The following is a 17,425-nucleotide window of genomic DNA, read 5'->3' as shown; positions in this document are numbered from 1 at the left end:
GCAAGCAGAACCTAATGTGTTCCATGTGCTGATGTGTGGAAGGTCCCTAGCATCTTGCTGACCACCTGCAAATAGATGTCACATGTCTGTAGCCAGCTGATTCTGACCCTACAATTTCTTATGTGAAATCTGGGGAGAAAAGGTGTGCAATGTGCTTACACACAGTCTTTGTAAATGGCTTTTCCTTTTAAATACCTCTAAACTAGTGCACAACTATGAACCGCTGGCCTGCAAAATTTTATTTAAAAATAATGAAGCTTAGAGGCGCACAAAAAACTCCCCTTTGAAACCACAACTCCTCTACTTCAAAATATCCACTTCAATCGATGTAGCAGAGCACTTCTCTGAGCTGCTTAACCAGCTTCCACTTTCCATCCCAGTAGTGAGCAGAGTGCTCCCTGCATACATTTCCAGCCCATACTGAAGCCTCATGAAACTGAATTACTTATTGCTTGTCCTGTGATAAATGGCACTATCAATGTATTGAGAGTGGTTTTTTCCCTTTTAATGCACGGGTGAAATCTTTCCAGCCAAGCCTTCCAAGCTCTGCTACGTGTGTGCCACCCCTGTAAGGCACGTGTGGATGATAGCATAGCTGATAGGAGAATTTGGATTCATATCTCAGCCCACAACCAATCCATGTGGCCTATGTACCAATCCCTAAAAACAAGGGTTCATAAAGGGAAATGCCAATGCTTTCATAGTTATGCAGCAACAAATCTCTCCTTTAAAAATATCGTGAACATCAGGTACGGTTCTAAAATACTTGCTCTCAGGCATAACTAACATCCTGCTTTGGGAAGTATAAGTCAATTGTATTTGCAACATTTCCTGGAGAGAGATGAGAGTTTTATACATCTTAGAAACCTTAGTTATAACCTTATTACTGATTGGAGGTCAGGCAAGGTGGCACCTTAGCAAATAACTGGTTCAAGACAGGCATAAGCTTTTGTAGGCAAGAACCTACTGTTAGATACTACAATCAAGCTGGCTGTTGCTTATGCCTCCCTGAACCACTTAGCTCCAAGGTGCCATCCCATCCTAGCATCTGCCTGACTTTAGACTAATACAGCTAACTAACTCTCTAACCTCATTATTATTATAGGTATTGTGAAGTTCCAGAGCTACTGTGCTAGGTACTGTACAAATGCAGCAGTTTCTGTTCAAAGATCTTCCAACTTGACTTGATGGTGCAAATATTAAACACTTTTTATACCTATGAGTGACCCCTTCCAGTCAACAAGGCTGCTCAGGTGTACAAAGTTACATGTGTGCTAGTGCTTTGTAGCATGAGGGCAGAGGCAGAAGGGACGCGGTACTTTTATAGATGGGGAACAGAGGCATGCCAAGAACAACAGTCCAGTCCCTGCACACCCTTATGTGGGTGCTTGACTTGTTGCACACGCCATTCCATTCGAGGCCCTGGAGTGAAACCTGGGAGATATAGGTTCCAGGCTTGCCTCTCATGCTCACTTTTCTACCTGGCCCAGAAAAGCCAGGGCAAGTCCCACTCTGGCAAACATTTAATTCAGGGGCTTGTCTGAACAGTACTCATCCTTCTTTCACGATGAAGGGTCAGGTTGTTGAGACATAAGCAGTCTTTCCTTTCAGTGGAGATGCTACTGAGAGGCTGTCTTAAGAGGTAGCTGCTTTGCCTCGGCATCCATCCTGGGCTGGCATTTTCCTTTGAAAACTGAGCTGGTTTGGCAGCTAACTTGTGGGACAGGCTTTGCTGCCTCCCAGCACCCCTTTTCTTGGGAGCAGTTGTGGCCTTTGGCACCCATGAGGGGAGCAGTTGCCCCATTTCCCTCTGGGGACCAGGCTGACATTTTGCCTTGAGGGCTGAGCTGGTTTGAGGGCTAACTTGTGGGATGGGCTTCGCCACCTCACAGCACCCCTTTCCTTGGGAGCAGATGTACCTTTGGCACCCATGAGAGCAGCAGTGGCTGCATTCCTCTCTGGGCCGTCCAGGCTGGCATTTTGCTTTGAAGGCTGAGCTGGTGTTGGTGGCTAACTTATGGGATGGGCTTTGCTGCCTCCCAGCACCTGTTTTCTCGGGTGCAGCTGTGGTCTTTGGGCCCGAACAGGACAGTTCCTCCGTTCCCTTCCAGGCACCGGGCTGGCATTTTGCCTTGAGGGTCGAGCTGGTTTGGGGGCTTACTTGTGGGTGGGCTTTGCTACCTCCCAGCACCCCTTTCCTTGAGAGGGGCAGAGCCGGGTGGGGCTGAGGAGCTGTGAGGGGAGGGGGGCACGCACCAGCTCCCGCCGGCCGGCCGGCGCCCACAGCCAGCCCGAGGGGGTGTTGCCGTCATGTGCCAGCCCCTGCGTCTCGGGCTGGCTTTAAAGGCAAAAAGCCCGGGCCGGGCGAGGCGCGGGGGGAGCCGGCATGCCCGGCGCAGGCCAGAGCCGCGATGCTGCACTGGAATGAGGAAGTGGAGTGGCGAGGGGAGGGACCGCCAGCCCCACTGCCTGCGCTGCGCGCCGGAGCCGCGGCACATGGAGCGGGACCGGGGTGCTGGGAGCGCTGTGTGCAGCCCGCCGCGGCCGGAGCAGGTACCGCGGCCCCGCGCCCGCCGGGGCTCGCACCTGTCGGAGCGGGACCGGGACCGGGACCGGGAGCGCGAGTGCGAGCGGGAGCGCGGCGCCGAGTCTTGGCGCTGGCGGGGCAGGGGGCGAGGGCTGCGCCGGGACCGCGCGGGGCGGGGATGCCCCGCCGGAGACACCTGCACCTGCACCTGCACCTCCCGGGGGCGGGCAGCGCCCGGCCGCGGCCGGACCGACCTGAGTCCTGCCAGCAGCCGGGGTGGGACTGGGTGCCCCTCCTGGGGCTGTGATGCTGGGATGCTAACTCCCTCTCCCCAAACTCATCCCAGCCAGCCGGGCTTGCTGCTTTCTCTTCTGGAGGACGGAAAAAAACAAAAACCGACAAGCAGGCGAGGGCAGGAAGTTTTCGTGAAAGAAACCTGGGAGATTACAGAGGCTGTAAAGCCGGGGGAGGGCCGTCTTTTAGAAAAAGAAAATAGCCATGAAGATCACCGCGTTTGCTCCTCTGTCTAGACCAAGAGCTAAAGCCACCTATTGCTATGTAGGCGGCCGAGAAAAGACCTAGGAGTCGCTTTGGATGGGACGTCTCAAAAGTTTGCAGAGCTGGGGGAGCAATGATTTGACCAAGATGGTTGGGATAGGGGTGATCCTGCCTCGGGCAGGGGGTTGGACTAGATGACCTCTGGAGGTGCCTTCCAGCTCCATTTCCTTCTGATTATGAACTTGTTATTTAAAAGCCTGAGAGGCGAGCAACAGGGCAGTAAAAAAAAACCGGAACCCACTCTGCGAAACAGGCAGTGGCCCCTTGGTGTCAGTGTCTGGGAACCCCCTGCACCTAGGTTCATTCAGAAGCGAAGTTCAACTAGTTGGCTCATGGGATTTGTAGAAAGAAGGTGCCGGGGTTGTAATAGCTGTCAAGTTTACATAACATTAGCCAAGTGCTTTTAGTTTAGGGGTGGTGGGGGCTAAGGAGACAAGGGGTATAAGGAGATAACTGGTGTACAAATGAAAGCCTGGCAAATAGTTTCCTTCTTTATGGTGAAGGCGCTTTCAGTGGAAGCTTTGCTTTTTTTTGTCACCATCCAGCAAACTTCTTTTTTTGCAAAGTGACAGCTTTGCTGTGTGTTCCCTTTTAAAAGTGGGGTGTATAGAATTAGGGTTGCAACAATGTCACCCCTCAGCTGTAATTTATAAGGGAACTGTTCATTTTGTTGTATCTTAGGAAATTTTTCTGGATGGCTCTTGGACAGTATTTTAGAAGGCAAGGGCACAGACGTCCTACGTTGTGCAAAGCATCCTGCATTTAGGACTTTTTTGAAAGTTAAGATCATGATAGTAATAATGGCTGCTTTCTGCTCACAAGGAACACTTAAAACTAAAACTCTAATGCCAGTTATAACCTCACACTGAGCAGGAAGCTGGTGCTTTTAAGCACGGTCTGCTGCTCAAACACGGCAAATGATCTGAGAGGACTGTAAGGTTGCTGTTTTATGAAAAACAGCGCACTTGCACATGTAAATGCAGCTGGCATTTTCAGAAGGTTTAATTGTAAAAATAGGAATGACTTTCTCATTTGGCTTTGTCTTAGGATGATTTTTAACATGTCAAAGAGCCAGATGTCTCATAGGTTGTGTCAATCAATATGCATCCACTGCTTAATAGTCCTGGAGAAACTAAAGGAAAAGTAGTATAGAAAGGATACTACATTTCTTTCATGTGTCTATTTCTCTGGTCACCCTCTGCCCATTTTTAATTGGGAGAAAAGCTTAAAGTTTAAAAAAACAGTAATGAAAGGTAAGGGACCAGATTCTGCAAATGTAGACACACAATCTGTAGCTTTAATTGTGTACTCCTGTGCAGGATAGAGCCCCACATAAATACAGCTGCTAACTCTTCTGTAAATGATCATGAAAGCATAGAGGAAAGAGGAAATGTTAAAACATACTACTTTTACAAAAAGTAGCAAACTCTTTCCCAACAGTTGAAACGGTTTGATGCTCATCACCCAAAACAAAGATATTTCATGAGCCTGTTGCCACTCCATCTTTGATTTACCTCATTTTGCTAAATGTATTGTAAAAATTTACTCGTGTGAGAGCTCAGAGTACCATTTATACTGTGGCGTCTAGCCAAAGCATGTGTATGAAATATGGAGCAGCAGTTTTGACTGGAAATGTTATTGTGTTTATTGATTTGACAAGCCAGATCCACAACTTCCATTCAACTTATGCTATGATGCCATTGTTTGCTAACAGAAATATTTAAGGAAAAGACAAAAAGATTGCTATTATTTGTGAGTCTACTTTAGGCCTAGTATTCCTGTTCATGGAACTAATAAGATTTGTACCACAATGCAAAACACTTTTTGAAAAGTTGCTACTTCACCTATGGAGAAGCTGCTTTTCTAATGCCAGTTAGCAATTTAGATTCCTTGCCTCATATTTCATTCCTCAGTGCCTGTCCAAAAGAGAAATAACTGTAGATGTTAACTACTTTTACCTTTTTAAAAAATTGGAAAGAACCAAAAAAAACCCCCTAAACCCTCCAGACCAAGCACTTAAACTTTTTATCTGAAGCAAATTGGAATGTCCACGTGTTAAATCCTTATCCTTTCAAACTGCTCTTTGGGGACAGTAGAAATTAGATGACAAGTAAGTGCTTTTTGAACCCTCAGTGTGTCTACTGACAAACTCTTTTCAAAAACCGCTATCCTCATTAGCGTGAACTGGGTGGGGGGAGGCATGAGAGCTACATTTCCTTGCTTGTGGTTCATACTTGGTAATCATCAGTCTTAGAGATGCAGGCAGCTTTAAAAGTCATGTAACAAACATTAAGCGTGGGTGAATTTCTTCTGTGGATTGAGTTATTGTTTTATTTGTAAAACTTAATTACAATGTTCTTCTTTTATAACGTTAAACCTACCAAAATGGAAACTAAAATAACAAAGTTGGAGGATTTTTTCAGTTTGTTTCTTTTATTTAAGAAGCAACATTTTGGATGGAATCATGACCTCTTGAAGCCAATAGGAGTTTTATCACTGTCTTGACTGGGAGCCAGGATTTCACACCTGACACATTAACACCTGGAGGGACAACCTATCTTCCATATGTTATATCAGTGAAGCTGATCAGGAGACAGAGGCATACTGTGAAATTTTTAGAAGCAATACAAATTTAGTCTGGGGTTAGCAGCTGAGACTTACCCATTAAATGCCAATTATTTATTGGATAATCCAGGGAAAAAACCCACAGGAGTGCAATGGCTTAAATAGGATGGTTGTCCCTTTGCATGATAGTAGCTGGAAAAACTTGATGCGATTCTTTGGTATGTGGTGTGTGGTGAGGCTTTTTGCAGCATAGTCTTTGTACAGAAGTTGCAGTAGAGTAAAGAACACATCACGCAATTGTGACTAAGTTTTCTCACTGGTATGGCTCACCTGGGACAAAGGTTAGCAAAATGTTCCGCAGGATACGTTTGTGTCTGGTACTCATGAATGCAGTATGCAACCAAAAGCAGCTATCCCCATTTCACTATGAAAATAGTTGGGCTTATTTAGTTGTTGGCTTTAATAGTGGTTTACCTGTCCCTTCTACTGACTACATTCACTAACATTGTGTGACAGGAGAATCACATCTTGGTTTTTAAAGGTATTGTGACCATATTGCTCTGCAGAGAATTCAGAACTCAAAAATGAATGAAAATTATTTTTTTTGAGCTGAAAAGTGTATTTTGCACTAACAATCTGATCATTCAAAAGGTAAGGAAAATGGGGTTAGTTTTCATTTAGATGGCACAAAGTATGCAAAAGTAGAATTTAGTTACATGTTTTGTTTTGGCTATTTTAGCCTCAAAACTGGGGTGGAGGTGGGGGAGAGGGAGTCTAAAATTATGCTGTCAGCCCAATCCTATTGTGCTGTGCCTGACAAATCTTCCATAAAAAGTTCAGAGGAAATTCTGCATGTAAGAGGACTATATAACCTGATTTGTAGTGAATTACTATAATTTGTTTTTAAAAAATCCCATTTGTACTTGAATAAATTTCAACTAAATTTGCACCAAATAGTAAATTGTAGTGCAGATTTTACAAATGGATTCTTTAGGAGATAGGTTACCAGTTCTGCATCTGTGAAGAGTAAGATGCTGCTGAAGTGATAATGCTCACCTACAGAATTTCCCTTCTTAGCTTGCAATAAACTGTGTTCCAGGAGAACACTTGATTATCCAGAAGAAGGGCTGGCAATCTAAGAATTTTCCTTTTTGTAACCCTTATATGTCCCTAACAAAAAAGGGGGACAGTAAGACAGCCTCCTCAGACAAACATACTTGCTTGTTGGAAACATGTAGAAATGAACAGGAAATTCAGTCTTCTAGTTGAAATGTAGAGGTGGATGACTCCAATAAAAAAAGGAAAGTCTTGGAGTATGTGAAATCTTCTGAAAACTCTTGTTCCTTGCTGGAGTGGTCCAAAGCAAAGCTTGCTCTTCACAATCATTTTTGGAAACTGGAAAATCCCCCCAAATCTCTTTGATTTGGCAGTGAATTTTAAATGAGGAGTTGTCTAAATCCTTTCAGCACATCCACAGTGACTACATTATTTCCCTAGTGGTTGCCCAGCAGAACTGAATACAGCAAGCAAATTTTTGCTCCTGAAGTCATCTTTTATTTGCTCTTCTCCATCCTGTGTCCCATCTGTGTGTGTTATCACTATGGAAAACTAACAGGAATTTTGCATCTGAATACAGCCATAAATTTGAACTGACTTACAAATGTCTTTTGAGAGAGGGAGAGGAGATTATGGTATAATTTAAAATCTCAAACCACGCCTTTTCCCATTAGGACACTCCCCCCTTTTGTACTCTGGTTGCATGAACACGAAGACAGTGCAGAACAGATACTGAGGTGCACAGTTGTGATTGCAGTCCTGGACAGACCGTAGTTAAACTGGACCTGTCTACATGTGCAACTAGTGCACGTGAATAAACTCCAGAGTTTATTGCTCCAGAGTGATTTGCTCCCAGGTGCACCATTTGAACATGTACCTGAGAACTATTAACTCCAGAGCAATTTACTCTGCTGTTTATTCAGGCAAACCACATGGAGCCGGTTTGAAGTAGCCCATGGTGGCAGGGAGCCCAGGGGGTCAGCCTGCCAGCCCAGTGCTGTTTCCCTGGCTCCACATGCTGCAGAGGGGCTGGGTAGGGCACAAGGCAGCTTCAGTGTAGGGCTAGCCAGCAAGCAGTTCCTGGACTCAAACACCCTTATACACCAGCCAGCCCAGCCAGTGTCTACATGTGCACTGCTGTGGATTTGCTTACTCTGCAGCAGGATAGTACTTATATTCACCAGTACTATCCTGCTGTGGAGTAAATTAGTTTACAGCAGCCTAATAGCTGCACAAGTGTAGACACAAGACATTTACTGAGCCAATTGCACAGTAAATATCTTGTGTAGACGCATCCACTGAGCTGTAGGTGTTGGGTGCAAATCTAGGTCCTGACCCTGCAGAGACTCATGTATGCACTTCCCTTGTCTAATGTGATCATTCTGTCAGGTTGGATGCTTATACATGTATGTGTGCATCAAGAAAGCGACAACAAAATGCATCTCTGGTGCTTTTCCAAAAGAGGCATCACAAGGCGATTTGAAATAAAATATAATCTAAAATGCTCATAATCATACAACCAATAGAAAACATTTATTTCTGCAGTTGAATTTGAAAGCAGAGATTATTTAAACAAATAAAAATGAAAATGACTCCTGTTGACCTGTTTAATAGATTTCTCCAGCAGGGTGAAGGTCTTATTTACTGCTGCATTCTTCCAAAATTACACCAATGTTACCTCATTGAAAACAGTGGAGTGACAGCAGAATAAAAGTGGAGCCATCTTTGAATCTGAAGATTGCTCAACACAAAGTCACCAAACTGGAACAAACTGTGGAGAATATCTGCTAATTTATTTCATGTATATAGTAATCTTAGATGTTACTGGAAACTGTATATGGCAAAAAAATAAATAAATAACATAGGTTTATTAAATGATTATTCAGTCTGGTAATACCCTTTACAAATCCATAACAGCTTTAACACTGTAAAAAGAATTAGGAAGTGTTTCTGCATTTGTTGAATATAGTCATTAAAACCTCTTGTACTTTGGGAAAACCAAATTGATTGCTGATCCTTACTTCAATGTACAGTCTAGGATAGTTGGCAGTAATAGTTCTGGATATAAAATGACCAAGACCATATTGGTAGATTTGCTGTGATAAAGATATTGTGTTCTTCTTTTTTGAAAAGCAAGTGATGTATAAAAAGACGCGAAAATTGCAGAGCTTCATGTGTTGCTCCCTTTGATTTGAGTGGAGCCTTGCAATAGCATCCGAGGGAACTGTTTGGCTGTGTGATAGTGTTCATTGTTCTTAGTCCCTGAATTTACACACCTCTTATTATTAGCCAGTTTATTTATTTGATGGGAGTGCTTATTTATGTGATGGTGATTATATTTATTACTTTTTTTCCATTTGGCTTTAATTAGGAAAACTGAGTTTTGTCATATTTTTTCTCACATTGTGCAAAGCATAATAGGGTAGTTTGTCTAAAATTTTTGAGGAAGACCTCGTTTTTTTATATTTGCAGCATTTTGGGTATTGATATGTGCAGTTTGCTAGAATTTATATACAAAGTAAATAGAAAATATTTTTCTCACACTGTAATATTTCTATTACTAAAATAGAGGACTACTAAGAATACATTTGGAAAATATAATATTAATACAAATAGAAACGTACACACACATGTATAGAAAAGAGCTGCTTTTTGTCGTCATTTGCAGTGGTTTTACAACAAATTCCAAAAGACTGAAAATTATATAGAATGTTTGATACAACTTTTTTCATACCCTCACAATTGTTCACTAACATGGAAATTAATTTTACATGTGCCAGGCATATAAATGTTTCAAATCTGCACTGTTAGCAGGGTTCTTTTCTTAATCTCATGTCTTGAATTACAGCGCTTCCCTCATTTTGTAGACAGGAGCTCTCCATTGAAATTTGACTGCATGCTTATAATTGTATTGTCAGTTCCTATAGTTAACCAGCATTTGCACCAGGCAGGAGCAAAAAAAGGACTGAATTAAATAAACACTTCCCTAGCCTTTATGGAAAATGATAAATGTAGAATTGGTGGAGAGAAGGAGGGTATAGAGGATATTGATCTACTTAATTTTAAACTTTTTTTCTGGAAGTATCTCAATGGGAATTGGAATGATACTGAAGTCCCTTGTGTGATCCTCAGTTTTTAGTTTTCAAAAAGGGACCTTTTTCCTCCTTAGTTATTATTTATAGTGACTAGTGTGATGAGGAGGAAATTAAAAATAGAATTAAAATGGTTCTAAAGTAAAGTCATTCATGGAGATTGTGAAGTCTACTTTATTAAATTACAATAATAAAGTTAATTATTAGCTGCTTGTTGAGATATTGAACACTTTTAATTAAAACTAGTTTGCAGGTTTTTAGCAATTTTCTACCAGTATTTTCACCATGTCCTTATGGGTTGCACATTATACCCCTCATTTATCCAAACTTAAAACTTCCTGCTTCTGTTTTCATTCAACATGAAGGCCAAAGGTCATGTAAAACTAAACAACATAATATTCAGGAGGTATTTTCTTTATAAAACAATAGAATATAACAGATAAAGCATTATGTTTATTGGATTTTATATTTCTGTTGTCCTTTCTTCTGGTTGTTGAGCTTGACCAGATTGGAGGGAAAGACCTCCTCTCTAGCATTTTGCAGTTCAAAGCCCTCTGGTGCAGCCAGAGATCCAGCTATGCTGGAGACCTGCAGGAACATGCAGCTGCTGACTTTTTTTTTTTTTTTTTATTCAATTAATTGGGGTCCCTGTGCACATGCCATGTAGCACTTAGTTATGACTTTGATGTACATATGCTTTCAAATACATGGAGCTGGCTGGTTTTTCAGTTGTCATGCTTGCTTGGTAGTTGCTTTGGGTCAGTTTTGCTTACCTGTCCCCTTTGGCTTTGGGCTATGGTTGAAACTAGGATCCATGCTAGATACATTGCTGCAGCTAGGGTTTTTGTTTTTTGCATTTTGTTGGTGATGTAACCTGTCTGATTTAAGAGCCAACGAGACTTGCTAAAGACCACAAATATGAGTTTTACTCTAACTTGAGTTGTCGCTTTAGGCCAGATCCTGCAGTTCTCAGAGTTGTCCATTTACCTCATTGGACCTGTTTGGGTGAGGGAGGTTACAAAACCAGTCTGTACCCTGTGGCTGTTGTGAAGGATTGTTTTTTTTTTTAAAACCTGTGGTTACAGCAGTTGAAGAGCCCATATTCAGTCATTCTCACTGCTGCATTCATTGTGGCTAGGATTTTCAAAAGCACATGAGGGATTGAGGACCAGAAGCCTTAGTGCAAATGGGACTTGTTCTTCTAAATCCTTTAGATATGTTTAAAAATCTCACATTTTAGTTTTGGGCATAATATGAAAGAGAGATGTTTCACTAGATATGGGGCTGCTTAGTTCTGTAAGTGATTAAAGTTAGGCTTTTTGGGGGGATCCTTCTATATACTAACTGAAGCTACACATCCTACAAAATAGGAAAAAAGTAGCAAGAGGCATGAAGTGCTAACAGAGTCCCTAGTCTTACTTCACAAAACCATAGCTAGGGATATGTAAATAGTGCCAGGCTCTGAGCTTGGGTGTAAATCCTAAGTAGCTCCACTGGCAACAATCAGGATACGCCCAGTTTGTACTAGAATAGCAGCAAGTAGGATATGGCCTTTCCTTAGTTAAAGACACATGCATAAACTTCAGGCTTGTGTTTTGTCTCAGTGAAGTCGCTATCATGTGCTTGAAGTAAAGAGTGTCTGTAAGTGTTTGCACCACTGTAAAGCATTAGGTCATGATCTCAACCCTGCAATATTTCTACACCCTATTCCCAGAGTTTTTGTTGTGTAAGAGATGCAGGATTTAGCTTCATGCTTGTATAGCATTGACATTGATAAGGTACTGTATGAATGCTAAGTATGGATTTTCTGTGTGAAAGTTAAATGTTTGAGGTTTAAATTTACCTGTCAATTTGCATTGTCGGATATGAGGTACAATAATCAGCATGCTATTTGCAGAAAACAATTTAGTGTATTTTGAAAGATTAGGAAATTGCCCATATGATTCCTCCTGACCTCCCGTCCTCAGCCTTCTCAATGACCCCTTTAACTTGTGGGCCAAAATTCCCCCCCAGTGTTGTTCTCCTGAAGTGATTTAAAATATGAGGGATGAATTTGACTCATTTTGATTATGCATAAAGTGGGGAAAAGGTTCTAATCTAAAATGTACATATTAGACCAAATCCCCTTCTCAGTTCCACCAAGACACCTCAGATTAATTTAATTGGCATTGCATGCATGTACCAGAGCAGAGCTGTTTCTGTGGGGCTGGGGACTTTTGTGCTTGCTTTGGCAGCATGTATACTAACATTGGAATTATGTAGAGAAGATTAATATAGTTGTTGCACAATGATAACACAATTTTGTGAAGTGTTCCACAATTTTTTGGAGCTAGACTGTTCTTGGTGGCAGATGACAGATCAAGGAACAATGGTCTCAGGTTGCACCAAAAGAAGTTCAGGATAGATACTAGGAACAACTTTCTCACTAGGAAGGTGGTGAAGTACTGGAACAGGTTACCCAGAGAGTAGTGGAATGTCCATCCTTGGAGGTTTTTAAGACCTGGTTAGATAAAGCTGTGGCTGGGATGATTTCACTGGGGCTGCTGGTTCTACTTTGACCAGCGGTTGGACTAGATGATCTTCTGAAGACCCTTCCAAACCTCATTTTCTATGATTCTGTTAAAAATTAGAAGTGTTCCTCCCATGACCACCTTCAGAATTATGTACATGCTACCACTTAAGCATGACAAAGCTGGTATACCGGTGTACTTCCCATAATCACAGCACAAGATGAGTTATGGGGAGAAGTTGCAGAAAGGGGAAAATTGGCCATGCCCGAACACGTGGAATTTGACTAGTGGACTGTATAGATATTACTGAGAATGGGACAAGCTCCTATATCTGTACTTAGGCACCTAAATAAAAGAGACATGCATTTCCAGAATTGCCGAGTCCTGAATCTCTTCTTGTCTTAGTGAGAGCTGGGTGTGATCAGCTCCTTGAAAACCAGGCTGCTTACATTAAATGTCCAAACATAGGCTTTTAGTATCCAACTTCAGCCATGGAAGTTTAAAGGATGTCAGCCAAACTCACTGCTGGTGTTAGCAGAGGCAATGGAAGGAAAGGCAGTGAAATGTCTGCGCTTATGCCAGTGGTGAATTATAAGAAATTACAAGAGGGTTGTTTTTCTTTCTACTAAGTAAAAGGATCTTTCCCCAAATTTCATGCTGTGAACACTTCCATTAAAGTCCTTCTGGTGGATACTCCTGATAAGAGCCTAGATGATTATTCACAATACTACCACTTAAACACAATGAGGCTCATATACCTCTGTATTTTCCATAATCACAGCATAAGATGAGATGTACTGAGCTGTAGGGAGGGTCTTAAATAATTCCTTTGTAGGAGATCCTAACATCCTTGCTTATAGTGCTGTCTTATTGCCCTTGAAGTCAATAAGCTCCTGATTTGAAGGCTCCTGATTTTTCAGGGAAGCAAGATCAAGGCACCCTTTCTTACTCGGTTATCTTAAAACCAATAGTGCCATTGATACTCCCATAAGAATTTAGCCCAGTAAAGATATTGTGCCTCTGTAAGGATTCAAGAAAACTTATTCTAGTGGTAAAGAGAAAAGGACACAGTTTCACCACACACAGATTCAGAACTTAGTTGTGTATTCCTTACTGACCTGAAACTCCCTGAAGTTGTTTGGGACTTGCCTGGGAGTTATCAGCTAAAGATGTTTTAATACAGCATTGTGTAGGTATTTTTACCTTTCAAACTTCTACAAGTTTAACATTTTATATATTTTTTAATTAAAATTGTTGATTCTGTGTGTCTTAAGCTCATATAAGGCACTCTATACATTTCCCCAAAAAATGTAAAAAAAGGAAGTTCCTCCTCTCCCTTTTCCCCACCAAACCCATATATTCCCTTTGCACTCATTTCAAAAGTCTAGACAGTCCTGTGTTGACCTCTTCTCCCCACTTTCAAAAAGAAAGAGAAAAAGTATGAGCCTTGCAGCATGTCCTGAGGAGTCAGTGAAGCCAGGTTCTGATAAACTCAGGAAGATCTTTTGCAGAATGGTGGGCATCAATCTGAGGTCACCCAGCCACCTGCTCTATCCTATCTAGCCCAGGAGTATTCTCCTTTATAGAAGTTGTGCTCTTCAGCTCAGCTCCCCATTTAGAAATTGAGAAATCTTTGCAAAATTAACTCCACATCCGTCTCCAGCAAACAGGCAGGAAGGAACATGCATTAGGAAATATACATGATACGGCACTGGGTCTGCTGCCGAAATAATGGGCTGGTGAGTTTTATTGTGTTGAATGCTGGTAGGCTCAGGAATGATATAATGGAAGTGTACATATTTAATTATCCTTTTCTGCGTGAAGTGCCCATCTTCAGTGGATTTAATGAAGCTCACCTCAGATTTCTCTTTGCTTTCTCTGAAGCCCTAGAGATAGAGTTTGAAACATCTTGTTGTTTGAGGAACTTGATTTAATTAATGCGTAAAATTAAAAAATTCCCTTTTATGGTGTACTGGTATCTTCCCAAAGTGGTTTCTTTTTTCTCTGGTGGTCTGGTGGATTTCACCATGCTGGATGGAGGATTGATATTAATTACAAAGCCTGATGTTCCTCTAAGGCAGTAAGAGATACATAAGAAAATCTTTCCATTCATTTTGTTCAGTCACTGTTGCAGGAGAAATAAGGGAAAGCGTTTACTGAGCTCTTGTACATCACAGTATCAGCTAAAAATACATATTTCCAGTAAATGATCGGGCTAGTTATAAGAAAATGCTGGGTTTTTCCTTCTGTGAGATTGGTTGTATTTCCCACTGACTAAATAGCTTTGTTAAAAATGGACATACTGAAGTCATGCCAGTAAGAGCAAATGAACATTTTTGGGTAGGACAAGGCTTTTCATATTTTGTAACAGTACAATTCATTTCAGACACTGACTTTTTTAGGAACTGTTTTCTCTTAGATTCAAGTTTCGGAGCCTAACTAGAGCAAAAACAAACATTCTGGACTGTTTAGTAGCCACACAGTGTTCACTTGACTGGCAGGGGTGTACTGGGAAGGGCAGAGATCTGCGACAGTAGCAGAATCAACTGGTCAAAAGTCTACTCCCACATCCATGAGGCAGGCATGTTTGGATGCCTACTCTCTCTCTCTCTCTCTTTTTGGGCACAAAAAGCCAGTGTCTTGAAATGAAGGCCTGCATGTCTGTCAAGAAAATCAGTATATTGACTATGAGGTACCTGCTGCAATTTAGAAACAAGTTTTCCCTGGGAAGCCCTTGTTATTTGTAGGAGATTTAAATAATATGACTGTTCTGATCATTTTTTTCCACTGCAGTCTATCTGGTCTCATCTTACCTCCCCTCCCTTGATGGGTTCCTTTTAGAAAGGATGTTTGAGAAGAATAACTATTCTAAGCTTGGCTACAGAATATCAGGATAAAGGCAAAACCTTTTGTGAAGTAACCCAGCCAGTTTTCTCTTGTATTTCCATCTCTCTAATGAAGAAACAGACCTGCAGTGCCATCTTTTTGCATTTCAGGAAGCTAGGTTGGATGGAAGAGATGACTAAGGGCAACAAAAAGCAGGATGCTCACCTGATGCAAATTGTCAGGGCCCTGTTGAAGTCTACAGAGTTTACAGCAGTTGAGGACCTGGTCCAAGGTCTCCTACTTAGAAAAAGTGCTTGCAGGTTAAAGAAAGTTATTTTCCCCTAACGTTACCTCAGTTGCCGACACCATGCTGAAAGTTCACTTTCAGGTTGTTCTGGGAATACCTTTTCTAGCAAGGCATTTATTATCTAAGGCGTTACCAGATGTCCACCACAGGCACTTGGGACTCCAGACTTGTAGGCTTGTGCTCCAAGTGAAAACTTGAATTTTATTTCTACCCCACTAACCCTAGGCATGCTTCTCCTGGGTGTTTGTGGTCACTCACAACGTACGCTTCAGAACATTATGTGTTGCAACAGAAGTGCAGCAGCTTCCCAGTATTAATTACCAATCTGTAGAGCCAGCCATCTGTCAGTAAAACAGGAAGGCCTGGGTTCCCTTTCTCTCCTGGGCTTGTTTCACTATTTTAAGGAGCTTTACTTCTCCCTGTATAGAAGCTAGCTGGTGTGGTCTGAAGCAAGGACTCCTGAAAGATTGAGGGCCAAGGACTGAAGCTGCTGTTTTGCCCATCTGCCACTGCTTGAGGTGTATTCATTATTAATGGAGGTAGTGGCGGTTGCTGCTCAGATATGCAGCCCTGCCTGGGTAAATGAGACATTCTTCAGCAAATTGCTTCGTTTTTTGATTGCTGATTGTACGCGTGTCACCAAGCTGACTCAAGGTTCATCGATGCATGCTCAGTAAATTAGAAAGAACATAACTATGGATCAACCAAGAGAATGAATTCTGTGCCTACAATGACCCAGGGCCATTTAATTTTCTGCTTAATTTTGTTGCAGTCAGTTTGCATTTTGGGTTATTATGCAGTAGGAAATTAACAATAAATAACAAATTTGGTCCTCCTGTGCTTGTAATGATATTTTTATAAATCTTTGTAATGCTGTTTTTAAAAGGATCAAGGTCTGTGCCAGTCTGATACCCCAGCAAGTATGCAGGGAGGAAAATAAAGAGAAAAATACATTATTCTTGCCAGATAATCTCATAGTTAAATAGCAAAAGGGTTTTTTTTTCTTCTCTCCTCTCTCTGTCTGTCTCTCTCTCGCTTGCTTTTTGTTTTGGCTTTTTTAAATATATTTCACATTAACTTAAGGCTCTTCCTCTCTTTCTCAGATAACTTGAGGAAAATGGAAACAGATGAGGCTCAAGATATGTCCCAGGTTTCAGGTGAGATCTCAAAGAGTACGTCTGTGAAGAAAATCTTGAATTCCTGTTCATCATTGCCCCAGAATAGAAAATTGCTATTATTTTAATTAAAATTGTTTTGGGTCTATTGTAAAGCTAGAGTGGAAATCAAGATATAATTAATGATACCACTTCATGGAGAACCTCACGGTGCATAGATTTTTTCCAAGGGACTTTTATAAATAAAGGAACCAAGGAAATAGATAAGTAATTTTGTATTATAGCTACTCTTGTATTTCTGTGGGATATGGTCATAGGAACATGTATCTATCTCTTTTGGAAGCAAAAGGCTGTTACCTGGCAGTTTCAGGATGAATAAAATTTACTTAGATGAAACTATTACTTTAAGCAAAAATTGTTCACTAAATAGGTTTTGGATTTTTTTTCCTATTAAAACTGAAGTAATAGGTGTTAAACATAAAAACTGGATTCCAGGTAGATGCTAAAAGCCCTAATACTGTGAATTTGATACTTTTTATTTAGTTTTATTCCAGGGTAATCACACTTTAGAAGAAGCATTACTTGACTGGGATCACCCTACAAAATGGAAAATTTATGCTTTTAAAATTCCCCTATGAATAACATGATTAGGCTTTGGGATTCTTTAGGCCTTTGGTACCTAATGTTTCTCCCACAGGAAGTTATATTATATATTGGGCCGTTGGTGAGACGAAAATACAGATTAACAACTAATAAGTACCTTGTTTAGTATGCTAGAGCTCCACCATTTGACAAGATGCACACAGTTTGCTGCCCCCTTTTTTTGGCTTCCCAGTATGGGGAGAGCAGCAACGGCAAATGACTTTCAG

At 41.4% G+C, this 17,425-nt stretch overlaps 1 protein-coding gene across 5 annotated transcripts in view; it reads left to right on the top strand.

Moving 5' to 3' along the window:
• The first annotated feature begins 2,364 nt into the window (after positions 1-2,364).
• Positions 2,365-17,425, top strand: part of IKZF1 (IKAROS family zinc finger 1) — a 78,291-nt gene continuing 63,230 nt past the window's right edge. For 2 of the 5 annotated variants that reach the window (XM_019541030.1, XM_019541022.1), the window contains exons 1-2: positions 2,366-2,553; positions 16,545-16,598. In XM_019541030.1, coding sequence (XP_019396575.1) covers positions 2,412-2,553; positions 16,545-16,598 — 196 coding nt within the window. In that variant the 5' untranslated portion in view covers positions 2,366-2,411. Of the gene's footprint in view, positions 2,554-16,544; positions 16,599-17,425 lie in introns of all 5 variants that reach the window. The other 3 variants (XM_019541065.1, XM_019541056.1, XM_019541038.1) reach the window with 2 other exon arrangements.

This window comes from Crocodylus porosus, unplaced genomic scaffold (assembly GCF_001723895.1).
Source record: "Crocodylus porosus isolate Cpor-Errol unplaced genomic scaffold, CroPor_comp1, whole genome shotgun sequence".
In the NCBI taxonomy this organism is placed as follows: Eukaryota; Metazoa; Chordata; order Crocodylia; family Crocodylidae; genus Crocodylus; species Crocodylus porosus.
The sequence above is the reverse complement of the archived record's forward strand: the minus strand, read 5'-3'. Positions and strand labels throughout refer to the sequence as shown.